Source organism: Triplophysa dalaica, chromosome 14, assembly GCF_015846415.1.
Source record: "Triplophysa dalaica isolate WHDGS20190420 chromosome 14, ASM1584641v1, whole genome shotgun sequence".
Taxonomy (NCBI): Eukaryota; Metazoa; Chordata; class Actinopteri; order Cypriniformes; family Nemacheilidae; genus Triplophysa; species Triplophysa dalaica.
The window spans coordinates 5,673,334-5,688,908 of record NC_079555.1 but is presented as its reverse complement, the minus strand read 5'-3'; the positions used below and the strand labels follow the sequence as shown (position 1 = coordinate 5,688,908).

General features: G+C 37.1%; 1 protein-coding gene across 1 annotated transcript in view; it reads right to left on the bottom strand.

Moving 5' to 3' along the window:
• cdh13 (cadherin 13, H-cadherin (heart)) overlaps positions 1–15,575 on the bottom strand; it is a 255,361-nt gene that overhangs the window by 12,717 nt on the left and 227,069 nt on the right. Inside the window, exon 11 of the mRNA XM_056766740.1 lies at positions 11,498–11,640. Within this exon, the coding sequence (XP_056622718.1) occupies positions 11,498–11,640 (143 nt within the window). The remainder of the gene's footprint in view (positions 1–11,497; positions 11,641–15,575) is intronic.

The window sequence follows — 15,575 nt, the reverse complement described above, 5'->3', positions numbered from 1 at the left end:
ATAAATAATGACCTTCTAAAAAATGTAGACACTGCATGTGTGCAAAACATATTTGCTTCACTTCGAGTAAAACAACAGCTGAAAGATGTCAAAGGCAAGGCTAATACTGTTACTCTAAATAAAGCCAGCTGTTAAGGTGTATGGAGCACTCAGAAATAACTGGATGTACTTTCTGCTTTTGATCAAATAGATACCCTGACCGCTAGCTTTTGACCGCATTCTGACCCAAACAAGCGACATTTAAAAACACAAGATAAGTCTTTGAGGGAAACACTCATATGCATGTTTAATAAAGCAGCCTTCATTAATATGCTGAAGTTTTTACATGAAAACAGTGAAGTTTAAATTAAAATAGCTATTGAGCTTACATAAGCACGCAATACATTCATATTGAGAGACATATAGAGTCGCCAACATTTTCATTGATTTCAAAAGCACTCTTCTGAATCTAAATAGAAGATGAAAAGCAAACGCCCTCAACCTTTCCAAAATCAGCAATATGAAAAGGTTTCATTACGACTAGTTTCAGTCTGGTTAAAACAAACATCGCTGGCTCTTCTTATATTGCCACTGACCCATAATATCTTCTCTGAAGTGTGACAAAAAAAATGTTACCCTTGAAAAACAGAGGTGGGTGTTTTAATAGTGCGTTCTGAGACTAGTGCATATTGCTTCCATCATCATCACACCAGTTCTCCTCAATCTATTTTCTTTTCTGGAAATTCTATATTTTGTCATCCAATGCAATGATGAACAATCCAATAACTTATTTAAACTGTGGCCACATAATATGTGTGCATATACACACATATTCAAACTTTGTTATATACAGCCTTCATAATATGTAATGAAATCACAACACTCTTATTTGAGGCTTTAGCAGACAGTTGTCACTTAAATAGTGAACATCAAACTTTTCAACAAGGCATGAAATGAAGATAAACTCCACAAATCAGCCAGGCTTTATGAACACCCCTCTGTCTCTCCTCCTGTGTTTGTCGTGGATCACACTAGACACGCATGAAGAATTGCAAATATGTTCCATTTACACAAGCATCTGGTTGCTGAACGTGGTTGGAAACATTAAAGTTGTTTGTCTTCAATGAGCCTTCAAAGGACACATTCTCCCCTACGTATTTACCATCTTCATCTTCATCATCATCATCATAATTATCCACTGTAGCACTATAATCTTCCTCATCCTCTAAGTCACATTGAAGGTCTATTACGCACATATAGATGCGCCATAAAATGTGCTGCATATCCGAGCCAGCATGACGCACTTTATCATTTCATATCGCTCATGTTTGAAACCTGCGAGCACTGTGACATCATTTTTGATTCACAAAACCGAAGAAGTGTAAAGCACTCATAAATACTTCGTTTGAACACTGTTTTGCTTAACATGCTGATATAAAGGTTATTCACGATACATTTTGCATGCTGTCTGCATAAATATGTTTTTAAGATATGCAGCATTAACGGAGCTTGGGGTTGTCTTTTCTTCTTTACATAATGAGTGTGATTTACTCATTTCTTATGTTTCGCTCTGCGAGAACACTATTTCTCTCGCCTTCCTCCTAATGCATCGCTAAACATTGTTGATATTTTGGGGATAGACAGCTTTGAGTCTCACAGCTGTCTGTGAGGAGGTTAGTCATGTAAAACTGTCTCCCTCTGCGTTAAAAATACATTTTCACTGTGGCTGTGAAAACTGATTCGATTTTATGGGCAGCCGAAAACAGAGCTTAAGCATAGTCAAGAAAATGAATGTATTTTCAGCTACAGACACGTTCAAGCGGTAACGTTTTTATTAAAACTAACATATTCAACTTTTTCTTTTTATATTAAGGTTGCTTTTATAAACAATGTTAAAAATTGTTAAAGTGCAAGTGTAATAAATAAATGTGCATGTGAGAGTTTCGAAAGTATGCCCATAGTTGAAAAGTTTAGTTGTGAGGTTGTTAAGAAATCTATAATGTAGCATCCGTGTTAAGGTAAAGTTTGCGAAGGCGTTGCAGAGGGGGATGTTTATTGGTTGTAGTAATGATTTTGTGACACCCCAGGACTCTATCTCAGCCCACCAGACCTCTAAGTCTATCCCTCGGTTCACTGGGTGTTTTGGTTCAGACCCACTGGTCCATGGTGCTTTATTCAATATGTTGGTTTCATGCAAGACAGACCTATTGACTACAGCGGCTTGGGTTGGTACCATGTGTTGCCCCATTCGGATGTCTGTCCATTTCAGTCTCGTGTCGTTCTCTCGCTTTCACCCCCTATCACTGTCTGATGGATATGATCAAAGACTCTATCTTTGTAGAAAGAGACGTTCCATGTAAACCCTGGAAAAACTGGTCATACAACAGGTCAAAATGATTTTCACACCCTTAGCAATGTTAAGTTAAAGGTTGCCTCTAAAGTCTAGTCTAGTATGGCATTACACTGATTACTAAAACAAATAATAATAATAAATGGAATGAAATGGTTAGTAAATGACGACATCATTTAAATTTGAGAACCCTTTAAGAGGCAGTTACGCTGACAATGTTTAAATGACTAGAGGTTGCCAAGTCTCTTTGGTGTCTTGATGTTTCCCACTTGCCTGCAATATTATATAAAAAAGAAACATCTCTATTACTAAAGTTTATGCCTAATGGCAGAGCATAAAACAAACAAAAGTTATGCAGAATGTCATGTACTGATGACTATTAAAGATGATGAAATACTAGGAATGTGACAGAAATAACAGAAATGTGTTAAATAGCCAGGATACTGTAACAAGGAAATTCATAATATGCTTATTCAAATCATTAATGCTTCTTATTATAATATTATGTTAAAAGTGAAACAAGATTTTTCATCGAAAAATATTTATTTTTTATCACTTTGAAATCTTTTAATCATCCCATAGAATTCACTGTAGCTAACCTGAACAAAACAAGATTTTACAATTCACAACATTATTCAAGAGTGTGTTGTGTGCTTCTGTGTGAGAATGAAAATCTGATCTTTTGTCCAAAACACATGAATGATCAAGGTCACAAAACTTGCTTACTATTCATAAGCGACCTAGAAAAAAGCCTTCTTTCATTTTACATAATAACTTTTATTTGTGTTTTATGTACATTTCAAACTCATTTTTTCCCTCAACAATCACGATTTTTATTGTGGCAATAAGCATCACTAATGATGCAATTAAAAAGAGATATGAGGACAGTTAGCACAAAACAACTGACATAAAACTATAATGATCTCACAAGGGAGGTTATATTCTAAAGCCCTATTATGAATGTTAATTAAAGGCACGGGTCACTCAAAAATACAATTATTTACGTACCCTCACGTTGATTCCACCCTGTATAATTGTACTTATTCTGATTGTTAGGAAAATTCTCTTTAGACATTTCTTTGGTCACAAAATAAGCTATTTTGAAGAACGTAGGAAAGCAAACAGTGCTGTGGCACTTTCGACTACCATTGTGATTTTTCCTTCTATGGCAGTGAATGGTGGCCTAGAACTGTTAGAAGCTAGAAGCATTCTTCCAAATATCTTTCTCTGCGTCCATCAGAACAAAGAAATTTAAACAGATCTAGAACAACTCCAGGGTGAGTAAATGATGACAAAACTGTTATTTTTGGGTGAAATATCCCTTCAAGGGTCACTGAAAACAAAACACGAAAAGAATTAGTATCTGAGAGCCAAATCTGATATTCTATCCTTCCAGAAACCCTTATTTCACAGCGAGTACAGTAGAGGAGCCATAGAGAAACAATCCAACAGACGACCACGTCAAGCAGTCGACACTCAGTCAACTTAACAAGGGAGAAAATTGATATGCAATTAAAGTCAGACCCTCCAGCTTCACAGGAGGCTTAGCTGGAACCTGACAATGAGGAGCCGATTAAACCTGCGAGTCCCTCTAGAACAAAACCCTCTGATTAGCCTCATGGGTTCTCTTTAATGAGAAACTTGCAGGGAACATTCTCGCTCTCGCTATTTTCCTAACTTCGGTTTGACGATACCTAGATCATCCTTTCATCGGTCTATAATATTGAATGACATCGTTTTAAGTCGAAATCCTCTTAATCACAAAGATTAAGTTTCCTCTTTTAAAGCTGATCACGGGGATGTGACACAAGTTGCATTGTACGGTGCTCTTCTAATGGCTTTCAAACATCAAAGTTAAGAGACAAAAACAGATGCTGCGGGGTCCGCAGAAACCAATCAGCATAAATTGAGTCGAAAGTGTGTAGTGCTTTCAAGTGTTTTTCTAGCATTTACTTTGAAAAGCCTGGTTAAAGCAACCAACCGCAGCGCTTGGTTTTCCACCAACCCTGACAGAAATACTATTTCAATGTCTTTCTCTACAGCCGCCAAAACACCTTTTGTTACCCTTCCGTCTCAAAGTACATGCTTTATGCCCTCCTATACACGAGCAGACCATTCTCCCACCCTTAAGAACCTGAGAGATGTTTTGGTTGTTTAGAGACTGCAGAGTGAGGTTAACAGGGCTGAAGAACCGAAACTGGAGATAGATAAGAACCGTGATGTCCTTGGCTCTTCGTGTAAATCTCATTACAACACCCTTTCTTGGTTGTAACTCCAGCGGACCCTTCTCCTACCCATAATACCGTCACTCCACTTCAAAGAACATACAGAGCCGGAGTGGATCTGCTGGGAGGAAATCATCTCCGCTGACACATCTCCCTCACTCAGCTCTCCTCCAGAGGAAAGGCATCCAAACTGGAGAGTGCCAATTATGGATAAGATACATGCGCTGCCATACGGCTGTTTGAGCTCAACGCTCCTCTTCTGTGAACCAATGGGGAAAGCAAATATACACCTAAACTGAAGAAAGACTAAAATATAGAAATCCAGAAATCCAAAAACACAAGAAATATCATTCTATCCACTACTCGTGATGACAGGATGGTTAACATTAAAAATGTTCTTGTGATTGTTTGTCCAGTTCTAGACTCCATGAAGATCTCAATTACACTTAATTGAATTCTCGTGGAGACCGGTCTTGCGAGGCAAACTTGGAAGACTCAACTTGGATGGACGCACTGCACTGACTTTTGGGACTTCAAGTGGGTTCCGCACACCTGCAAGGCGGCATTTAATGCATCCTTGATATCGAGAACACATCCGGGTACTTATTATTCTCTGTTTCTTGTGTTATTGAGTATTGGATACCGGACTTTGACGGTTATTGATGAAGTAGAGCGAGAACAGGAGGACACATGGCCGCTGAAGAAGGCATATTGAGAAACGGCCGTTGTCTAGCCAGTATTATTTTGGGTTACCAGTATAAGAACCATAACTTGGCTAAACTTAAATGTGACAAAGTTACTCGACCCATTTAACAAATTCTTTATTAATAATATATATATAATCAAATTCAACAAATTGAAATGTAATATCAATTCATATTGATATAAATAAAATAAAAATAGTTATATAATTAGCCACTTGCTAGACCGTTCAACATACACAGAGTGGAAGTTAACTTCGGGTCAGTCACATGCATCCGATAAAACTGTCTATACATTTATTGGATAGGAAAACTCTTCATATCATTATCAGTGTTCATTTATAAATCTCTGACTTTTCCCAAATGTGAGCAATGTTTGCAATTTTTGTAGACATCTCTCTTATAAAACAGAGGAAAAATGAGATTACTGGGGTCTGTGTCTCAGGCAATAACAAAAAGCAAAGGTCTTCACTTGCTCTCTATTTAATCTCATTGCTGTCTAGTCTAGAAACAACTGCAGCAATATAAACTTCACATTTATCATATTCTTTTACCCATGGGTACACAACAATCTGGACTCAAAATGTTATCCAAACAAGTACCTAAGAGCTAGAGAACTATGAACGCGAAACCACGAAACATATTTTTAAAAGTCTCATTGCCATTTGTAGCGTTTCAAACAAACCTCTTACGCATACTTAAAGAGCCTTTTAGCAAGAACATCTCATACACTGGTCGCCATAAACAGCAAATAGTGAGTTGAATTAAATGCAGAGATGGGTAGCAGTCAACACGGTGAACGCTCGCGACATCGCATAAAAGCACAGCATGCAGCATGCAAACCAGATGCTGTTGATAGGATTTGAATTTAAAGGTGATATTTATGATGCTACTGTATGTCTAGAGGAAGAAAGATGTGCCCTAGACAGAAGACACTGTTTGAAGAGAAAAAATATGGAATAATTCGATAACTATTGTCCTTGTCTATTCAAGAACACAATGAAAATGGTTAACGTTCCAGTCTGAATAGAATATATGCATTAGACAGATCTACACAAACTCGCATGCCAAGTACAGACACATTCCCTATAGAGTGATGGAACGATGGAACATCTGCTGGCGCAATGGGGAAAGACAGCACACAAAAAATCTGCCTGTGTCACACACAGCAACAACTGATTAGTCTCTTTAAACGTCAAACCCTCTGGAAGCACCTCCATCTCCATGGCTCTGAGCACAGTGCAGATCCAGAAGGTGTCGGACGGACTTGAGTCATTAACCTCGGGCTAACAGACTAGACTTAGCACACCAGGGTCAGAACTGTGTTTCACTCCAACAGTTCCCAACCACTCCAGCAAATCTGCAGCTTTACACACTGGGAGCTGAAAAAAGGATTCATTTCAGCTCCTTCAGATTTTCAACACGTCCACCCGTTCCTGAGTGCTATACATTGCTAAAATGTTTTTTTGTCCATTCCAGAATTTACAATCACTGCTGTCGTTCTGAAACCTCATATATTTCTATATAAATATATTTCATATAAATATCTAATATTTCGTGATTTTTATTTTTTTGCCATGAATTGTTATTATTATTCGCCCTTTATGTTTGTCAAATATCTCACTAACAAAACTTTTTTGAAAGTGCTTATCAATGTTGACAACTCAGTATGTAATCATATAAAAAGTAAAGTGTTTTTTATTTAATGAAAAACAGCAAATTAGGACTTACAAGGTTTCAGAAGGACAACGATGAAATGATTAGTTTCCTTAAAAATGTAATATAAAAAATTAGGGGAAAAGAAATAATGGTAAACTGTACATCGAAAAAAATCTGTTGGATTAACATATAAGATGTATACATTGGTTGCACATAAAAAGTTTTTAAATTTATCAATGTTAAAAATAGAAATATTAGCATAATAATTAGCATATTTAGCATAATCTATCTATTCCCAATTCTGCTTTAGGTGTACAGCAATACACAGTAAAGCGCTAGCTTCATTCATTCATTTATTCATTCTTTCATTTTATGTTCGTTAAACAATCATTTTTTGTAAAAATTCGTAAATCAAAAACTTTTAGCTAATTTGACAACATTTTCATTTCAAAAACATATTAAGTTAAAAGAGCTTAATGGACATTTAAGTTTATAACCCCCATGACCTTAAGCAAAGGCACTACTCTTCTGAACAATGGTAACCAAAAAAACTAAAAAATATAACAAACTCATTAAACACTGACAAGGTTAGTTTGTCTTTAGTAAAAAAAAGAGATCACATAAAAAAACACTTAATTAAAGAAATGACTCCAAATGCAGTCTTGCGCAAAGCACTGGAGAACTGGAATTCCTCTGCCCAGTTTTACAAATTATTCAGGTAGCCCCAAGTTGAATGAATTAAGTTAAATTAAGGCACATGAAAAAAAATCATGTTGTTCTTTAATTGTGTTCAATTAACTTAAATTGGAGAGTAGAAAAATGTCTTATTTTCACTTTAGGCTGCATACTTCCATTAGGCACATACAAAAAGTAAAAATGGTACACACAGTCCACATTAACTGCCATCATAAGTCATCTTTGTCTCTCAAACGAACACAAATACCCAAAAGCTGAAAACTTGTGATAAGTGTGACAAAGTAAAATTAAAAAACAATATGTTGCTTATTGACAATGACTTCAACTCTGACCAAAAATGAAAATTCTGTCATCATTTACTCACCTTCAAGTTATTACAAATGTGTACACATTTCTTTGTTCTGATGAACACAGAGAAAGATATTTGGAATAATGCTTATAACAGATCTCAACGCCCATTGACAACCATAGTAGGAAAAAACAACAATGGTAGTCGAAAGAACTGCTGTCCTAAATTCTTCTAAATATTTTTAAATTTTTCAATGGGTGTTGAGATCTGTTTGGTTATAAGCATTCTTCCAAATATCATTCCCTGTGTTCATCAGGCTGCATATGCAGGGATGGTTGGGATGTTTATAAAAACAATGTTTTGGTAGCATCACAATCAGCAACCCACAAACAGCTTTTTCTACTGTATATGTCTCTCATAAATGAACTGGAATAGGAGAATGTACTTTAAAAAAAGTCAACAACAACCAATGTCCCTAAAAATAAGGATTTAAGAGAACATGCATTTCACGTATACACGCATAGTACGTAGTGATCAGGTGTGGTAACACATCATAGACGCAGAAAGCAAAATTAGCAGCTCCCTTGTAAGAATGCTAATAGTTATTACAGTACGTAACTCTCCAGCTAGTGTTATCTGCACTCTTCTCTACCAGTTCACCATCTTCTCATTTTTCTTCTCTCCTTCATCATTCTTGTTCAATCAACAGTTTCATCTTCTCTGTGGTCAACGGTCAGAAAGAGAGAGAGCGGCAGCGCTCATCTGAGCCCTCGAAATAAAGACATAAGACTCCAGATCAGATCGATAGCCTCTTAGTGACCAGTGTGACACTCATGTCATGCAATCATCGGACAGATTGTCACGGAATAGAGAGACTGTGATAGACTAGATCTGCCTGGGATATCGGGGAAACATGGACAGAAGAAATCCAGAACTGTACACATGTCCAAAAACACCCGAGGAAGATAAAATGCAAAATCTAAATCTAATGCTGTTGAAGGGAAAGTTCTCCTAAAAATGAAAATTCTCCCACAATTTACTCACTCTCTTATCATTTTAAACCTGGATAAACACAAAAGGAGATATTTTAAATAAATAAGAGCGGTACCCGTGCACTTCTATGGACACAAAACCAATGCAAGTTAATGGGTACATTGTTCGGTTAACAACATTCTCCGAAATATCTTCTTTTGTGTTCTGCAGAAGATAGAAAGTCAAAGAGGTTTGAAACGACAAGAGGGTGAGTAAATGATCACAGAATTTTCTTTTTTGTGTGAACCATCTCCGATGGCATGGAGAATCACAAACCACCATATACAGTAATGCAACAATTTCTGTAGGGAAGAAATATATTAAGACATTATAAACAAAAAATAAGACAATGTTTTCCATCTGACATCAGCGAACTCCAATGAAAAGGCAGATAGAGTAAGTTAATGGAGGAAGTGACCTCAAAGCAAACTTTATTTTGGCTATTTGACATTTATTGAAATAAGCCTCCGGACTGTATCTGAAATGTCTGCATCTCAATTCAAAAATAATAACTCTTAAATTTGACATATGGCCCTTAACCTATTCAAAACCTCAGCAAACTATGATTAATAATTCATTGTAAGTACGAAACACTAACACTTATCGATCTTAAGTTCAGGTCAGATTTGCATATCTACTCTGATGGATGTCTGGGAAACGGCGCTCTGTTTTTAATGTATTTTTAACATTTAAAACGTGCTATTTATACCTCAGTAAAGTTCATCTACCTTTGATTTAAAGCCACTTACACTTACATGACCTCACAATACAAAATCTTTCCTCATGATTACACAAAGTAGTTCAGCCTGAAATCATCATATCCGCACGCCCCAATTCCCTCATGTGTAACAGAGAGAGAGAGAGAGAGAGAGAGAGAGGGAATTGAGAAAGGTTCAGAATATACACACCCTGAAATAACCTTTCAACAACTTATGGCTGGAATACACTAAAAGACTTAAAATCTGACCGGATATTTTTTAAACTAGACATCATACGCTTGCAGACTTTTTGAAAGTTTCAGATAGAAACACACTAACTGATCAAATCTGAAGACTGGCACAGACTTTCTCCAACAAGTCTAGACTGAAAATCTGGGCAAAAGTCTTGTAGAGTATTTTAGCCTCAACAATGCAGAGGTTATTTGATAATGCTCTAATGCTTCGTCTGTGATTGAAACGGTATAAACAGTATTTTTCTAGGGCGAGCTTTGCTAAATTGTGTCCAATTTAAGTTTAATTTAAGTGTTGAAGTCTCTGAATTATCACAGTATGAAATCAAATAATAAAAAGCTTTTTTGAGCCATGAATTGATTGCCGTTTTTTTTCTGTCAATAGATCCGTCACTTTTCGAATGCCAAATCCAACCTTTGTCTGTGAAAGAGAGAGAGAGAGAGAGAGAGAGAGAGGGAGCTTGGTCTCTAAAACATTTCTTCTCTGATGTCTCCAAGTGTACCTGTCTAAAGATGTGACACTGAGAAATGAGTCTCTCAGAGGTTAATTAAATGTTGTTTATGCCAAGTGAGAGAAATTACAACACTACCCAGAGAGCACAAACGCAAAGACTGCGTTCTGTGACCTGCACAAGCGTGTCATTTTCTGTGGCGAGAGAATAATCCACTGCAACGCCATCACAGCCATTTAAAGCGCGGCTGATGACTTCCATAAAAGACTAGAAATAGACCTAGCCGTTATATTGGCGTAGTTTCTCCGGCAATTGAGGTGACAAAAGAATAAATCGCTTAGTATTCACAGTCTTTCTACGCCGTTTATAAACGTTCAGGGCCAATTACGAACACAGGCAGTTAGCCACTTCAGTGGCCCGACCCTCTTTTAGACACATCATCAACTACAGTGAAATTATGTTTTAGTGATGCATGCAATATCATAAGAGTTTTACCTGAACTCTTAAAAACATTTCAGTGTACCAGGCCCCTCATGTTAACACTGCAACAGTAGTACAACGCATTTTTGAAGCACAGTTGTGACAAAGATTTGCGAGGGTTGTATCTTATCCTGATGTTTTATGACAAAAAAATTCAATTACAGTATGTGAAATGAATCTTACTTTAATTATAGCATTATTTTCATGACAACTAAGCACATTTCCCTCAAGAGGGCCTTGTTCTCATGACTATAATGCCATTTCATTACTTTTGAGTTTGTTAGTTATTTTGATTATTCTCAAAGATGATTCTCATTATATTCTCATTACTGCAATACAGTGATGTAAATCATCCTGTCTGGACGCCATGGGGAGTTTTATCAAGATAAGCATCAGCATTTTAAGGCTGAACAACAAATATTATGATGAATAAATAATTCACTTCAAATATATCACGTTTTCATTAGCAGCACTGCAAATAAAAAAAGTTTATTTCTTTCAAAAATATATATTTTGCTCTGTGTTTGTTTGATTTTGAGGCAAAATATGACCCAAGCATATTTCGGTCAACCATCATGAGATCCCTTTATAATTTCTTCCCAATAAATATTAGAACATTTTATTTCATTATGTCACTACAGAAGTTTTAAAATCACTTATGACCTCCATGTACAAAATTTCTTACCGTTATCCGTGGCAATAAAGAGAGCTGTGTACTGGTTGTGGTGAACATGTGGAGACTCGCGGTCCAGTATGGCCTTGGTGGTGACGTTGCCTTTGAATGAGTTCACGCTCAGCCAATCAGCCGGGTCTCTCAACACGGCAAACCTGGAGGGCACACACATCATGTACATTACTCAAATTGTAAAACTGAGTGAAAAAAATAATCTGTTCAAATCTTCCTGATTAGACACTGTTACATTTAACAGGGAGCAACTTATTGGCAATTTTTTTGAAGTGCTGCTTTGTGCATGACAGGGGTGATGACTAAACCTTATCCTACCCCCAATCATATTGAGCCTGTAATGTCTGGCACAAAGCGGGACACCTTGCAAATATCGCAATACTTACAGGGACAGACTCCCTGGAGCAAACTGTGGTTAAGTGCCTTACACAAGGGCACAATGCTGACAGCTCATGGATTACTTCTTGTTGCATTGGTACCTTCAACCTTTCAGCTATGCAACCATTAAGCAACATCCCCCCAAGCATTAACACTACAGTCTAAAGCTGGGTTATCGGGAAGGTCACATGAAAGTGAAATATGAAAAAATGGGGCAGGAAGAGCCACTGGAACGTGTAGATTCTGCGTAGGAGTCCGCTCGTGATAAATGACCTGAAGCAACATCTCAAAGAGCAATGAGCCGGTTTGTAATTGGTTAAGCTATTGATGACCTTCAGTACACATAAGCATCTGTATGTATGACTGTGTGCGTGTGTCTTCTGATTGGATAAGAAAAGTAGTAGTTTTTGCGTCAAAGTCTCATCTGAGATCATATCACTGGTTTTCGATCTACAGACTCAATAAGGTGAAAACACACCAATTGAAATGCCAAGAATTGCAACTCAACTGCTTTCAGGAAAACCAGGGAGACACTTTGGAAACAGAGGAGAGGGGATTTTATTTTCGAAAATATCTTGCTGACTCCAAGATACCTCTCCCAGAAGAACACAAACATTCTCACAACCAACAAAGTTTTTATTTTCTATCCGGAGGGGTTCAAAAAAATTTTAGTTGCTCACTAAAGCAAAAACAGAACTAGCAAACAAAGAGCGACTGTTTTAAGCGACTGCTTGCATTCCATCTCGCATTGCCATAATAACTATCCATTCAAACATTATGACCCCCAAATATCTATTTTGTATTTTGTACATATCCATCTATAAATTATTATGTATAAAAATCCATTAGAACTTTGTAGGGTAAATATTAAATGTGAGATTATATGTTGTTTCAGAACTTCATTAGTTTCACTTGTTGGGTGTATAAACCTGAAGATAAATATTCTCAATTCAAAAGTATTTGAACTGTAGAAACTTTCCTTTTTAAGGGGGAAAATTTTAACAATAGTGAGAAAAACTTACTAGGATGATACAAATATAAACATTCTGGAAACTATGCATGTTGCAAAAAGGAAGAGATTAACTCTAAGAAATGAAACAATAGTAATGTCAAATAGTGTTTCTCAGTCTCAGTAACACCTGCCTAATTAAATATTAGATTAAATAAAGTAATATAAAAATGTGATCCATCCTATTTTATAGACACATACAAGATGCCAGAACCTGGGTCAGAACACAGGAACATTTTGTTACCAATCCCCAAACTCAATGGCTAACTATAAGTTAAAACTTTAAAAGAAGAAACCCATAAACCACTTTGTCTGTTGAGAGACGACGTAGGTCCGCACAATGTAGCCTATGTAGTTTTTACTACCGTTGTGGGGACATTGTGTTCCCACAATATAGGCTAAACTGGTCCACCCACTCAAACACAATTGTGTGCTGTCCAAAATCCCAAAATGAAAAATGATTTCACAACTGCAGTGCTCTCAAAAGCTATTAGACTTGATATTTTTTTCTTTCCAACAGCAAAACACATTTCCCACACCCATTCTAGCTTATCAACATTCTATCACAGTACATCCTAGGGAAATGTTGTCTGATTCATGAGGACAATCCCGCGTCTCGGAAACAAGCTAGCATGAGATTACCATCACGCTGCGCTGGGTACAAATACCCCACATCCCGCCTCAGACGCACAAGCGAACAGTTTGTAAATCTGCTGTAAAATCAGCTGGCATTTGTTAGAGAAATCTTTTTAGGCCCGGAGTGTGTCACAAAGGCTATAAATGCAGTCAATAGCTGCTGGAGTTTCTTTTATGCGGTTGGGAAAAAAGGGAACGGCTTTGTTTGGGGGCAAATCCGATTCACAGGCGTACGGGGACACATACCGGTGTTAGACGGACAAAAATACAAAAGTCGTTAGAGTGTGACATTTTCTCAAATATACTAATAAAAAACACAAACACATACAGTACACCCGAGTCAATACATAGGCATTTACACACGTCATCAGGATTTCATCCAAAGTATATTTGTCGGTGCTTTATTGACACGTACAAACAAACACACACATAACGCACAAGTCAAAGCCATCGACTTTTTTAGTGGGTTCGTCGTTGGTTTGCTGAGCAGCGCCACAGCAACACTTCATTTCAATTTGACAGCACACTCTAAAAGATTTAGATGAACTGGCAATTCATTCTGACATTAAAACAAATGGACATTTCATTTCTTGAATATGTTTATCAGTTGTTTTACGACGCCATTAATCAGAGAGTTAGCGAAACTCAAAAGGCGTATTGGAAAAGGGGCGTGGCCTACTCACTGGATCATATGTTTCGTACGAAAACTCATCTCTATGACAATAGTTCTTCGGTCTACGCACTCTATCAGCTCCCTCTCGATGTCATTAGTGTGTCATTAAAAACGCATTATGCAAATTAATATGTTATCTATAACGATACGTGCTAATTGCTTCAAATAAGCTGTCAAAGACTTTTCACCCGCAATCAAAGCTTCGGTTCATGTAGGCGTGCGTTGTCATTGCACAATCTTACAGACAGACAAACACAGCAACCAAATGACTATAAATAACGTTGGCGACATGTTGGGTTCTAAAGACATGAATGAAGACTACGGTATGAATACGTGATTTTCAAATGTATTGCATTGCTGTGGTACGTCAACTTCTCCACATATTGGACAGGGCAAAATGTAAGGTATTATATGTTACAAATTGTCTTGCCTTTTTACTCGCCATCCAACTTTGGACTTAGGGTCAGGGGTTTGATTTTAAAGTGACATAATATGGAAGAAAATTGTGATTTGTCAGCATTTGAGTGTGGTTTGGACCGACACTCACCAGCATTCAATTTTTTTCCATAAAAAGGAGTCAAGTGTATGTGGCCAACCGTGAGCATACCTTTGTCATTAATCTTATTGCCGAGCATCATAGGTCTACTGCTTTATGTACTGTGATATTGTTTTTGCTATTGTAGCGGGACTTACAACAAATGTTTAAGTCACATGCGACCCCCAATGGCGTTGAATTCCTGTACCTACTACAAGCTTATTGCAATTTGCATGTTTACGCATGTGTGTTTAACATCAGTGTGGTTGCTGTTATAGGCAGCGGAGCTCATTAAGGTCTCTGTACCCAACACTGTGCTGTTAATACCCCTGACAGCTGGACCGAAAAACGAACACACAAACACAAATCACCTTTATTTCAACCTCCCATGTACATCTTTAACACATTTATAGTAAAATGTTTTCACATGCACAACAAATCAATAGGGCACAGTGATGGCAGACAAGTCATCTAACAATAGACTAGTTGAACTTATTCGTCACTGCATGCTGAGGTCAACCAGATTTCGTTTTCATAATTTTAGTTTAATTGCCATGCCGTGCATTAGCTGGTTGCTTAATGAAGCACAATTCTGTTGGAAAATTGTCTCTTTCAATTCATTCCTTTCGGTTCAATTTCGGAAGGACATCTCCGTATGGGTATTGCATTAAAAAAGAATAAACAGGTAAAAAAATCTAGCATGCAAAAAATGTCCTCTATATATTCTGTTACTATGTGTTTAGCTCTTTTTATAAGAAAGACAACATGCACATATTAGAATCAATAGCAAACAGTACTCCCATAAAAACACACAATACAGGTTCCACATGGTTATGGCATTACTGTA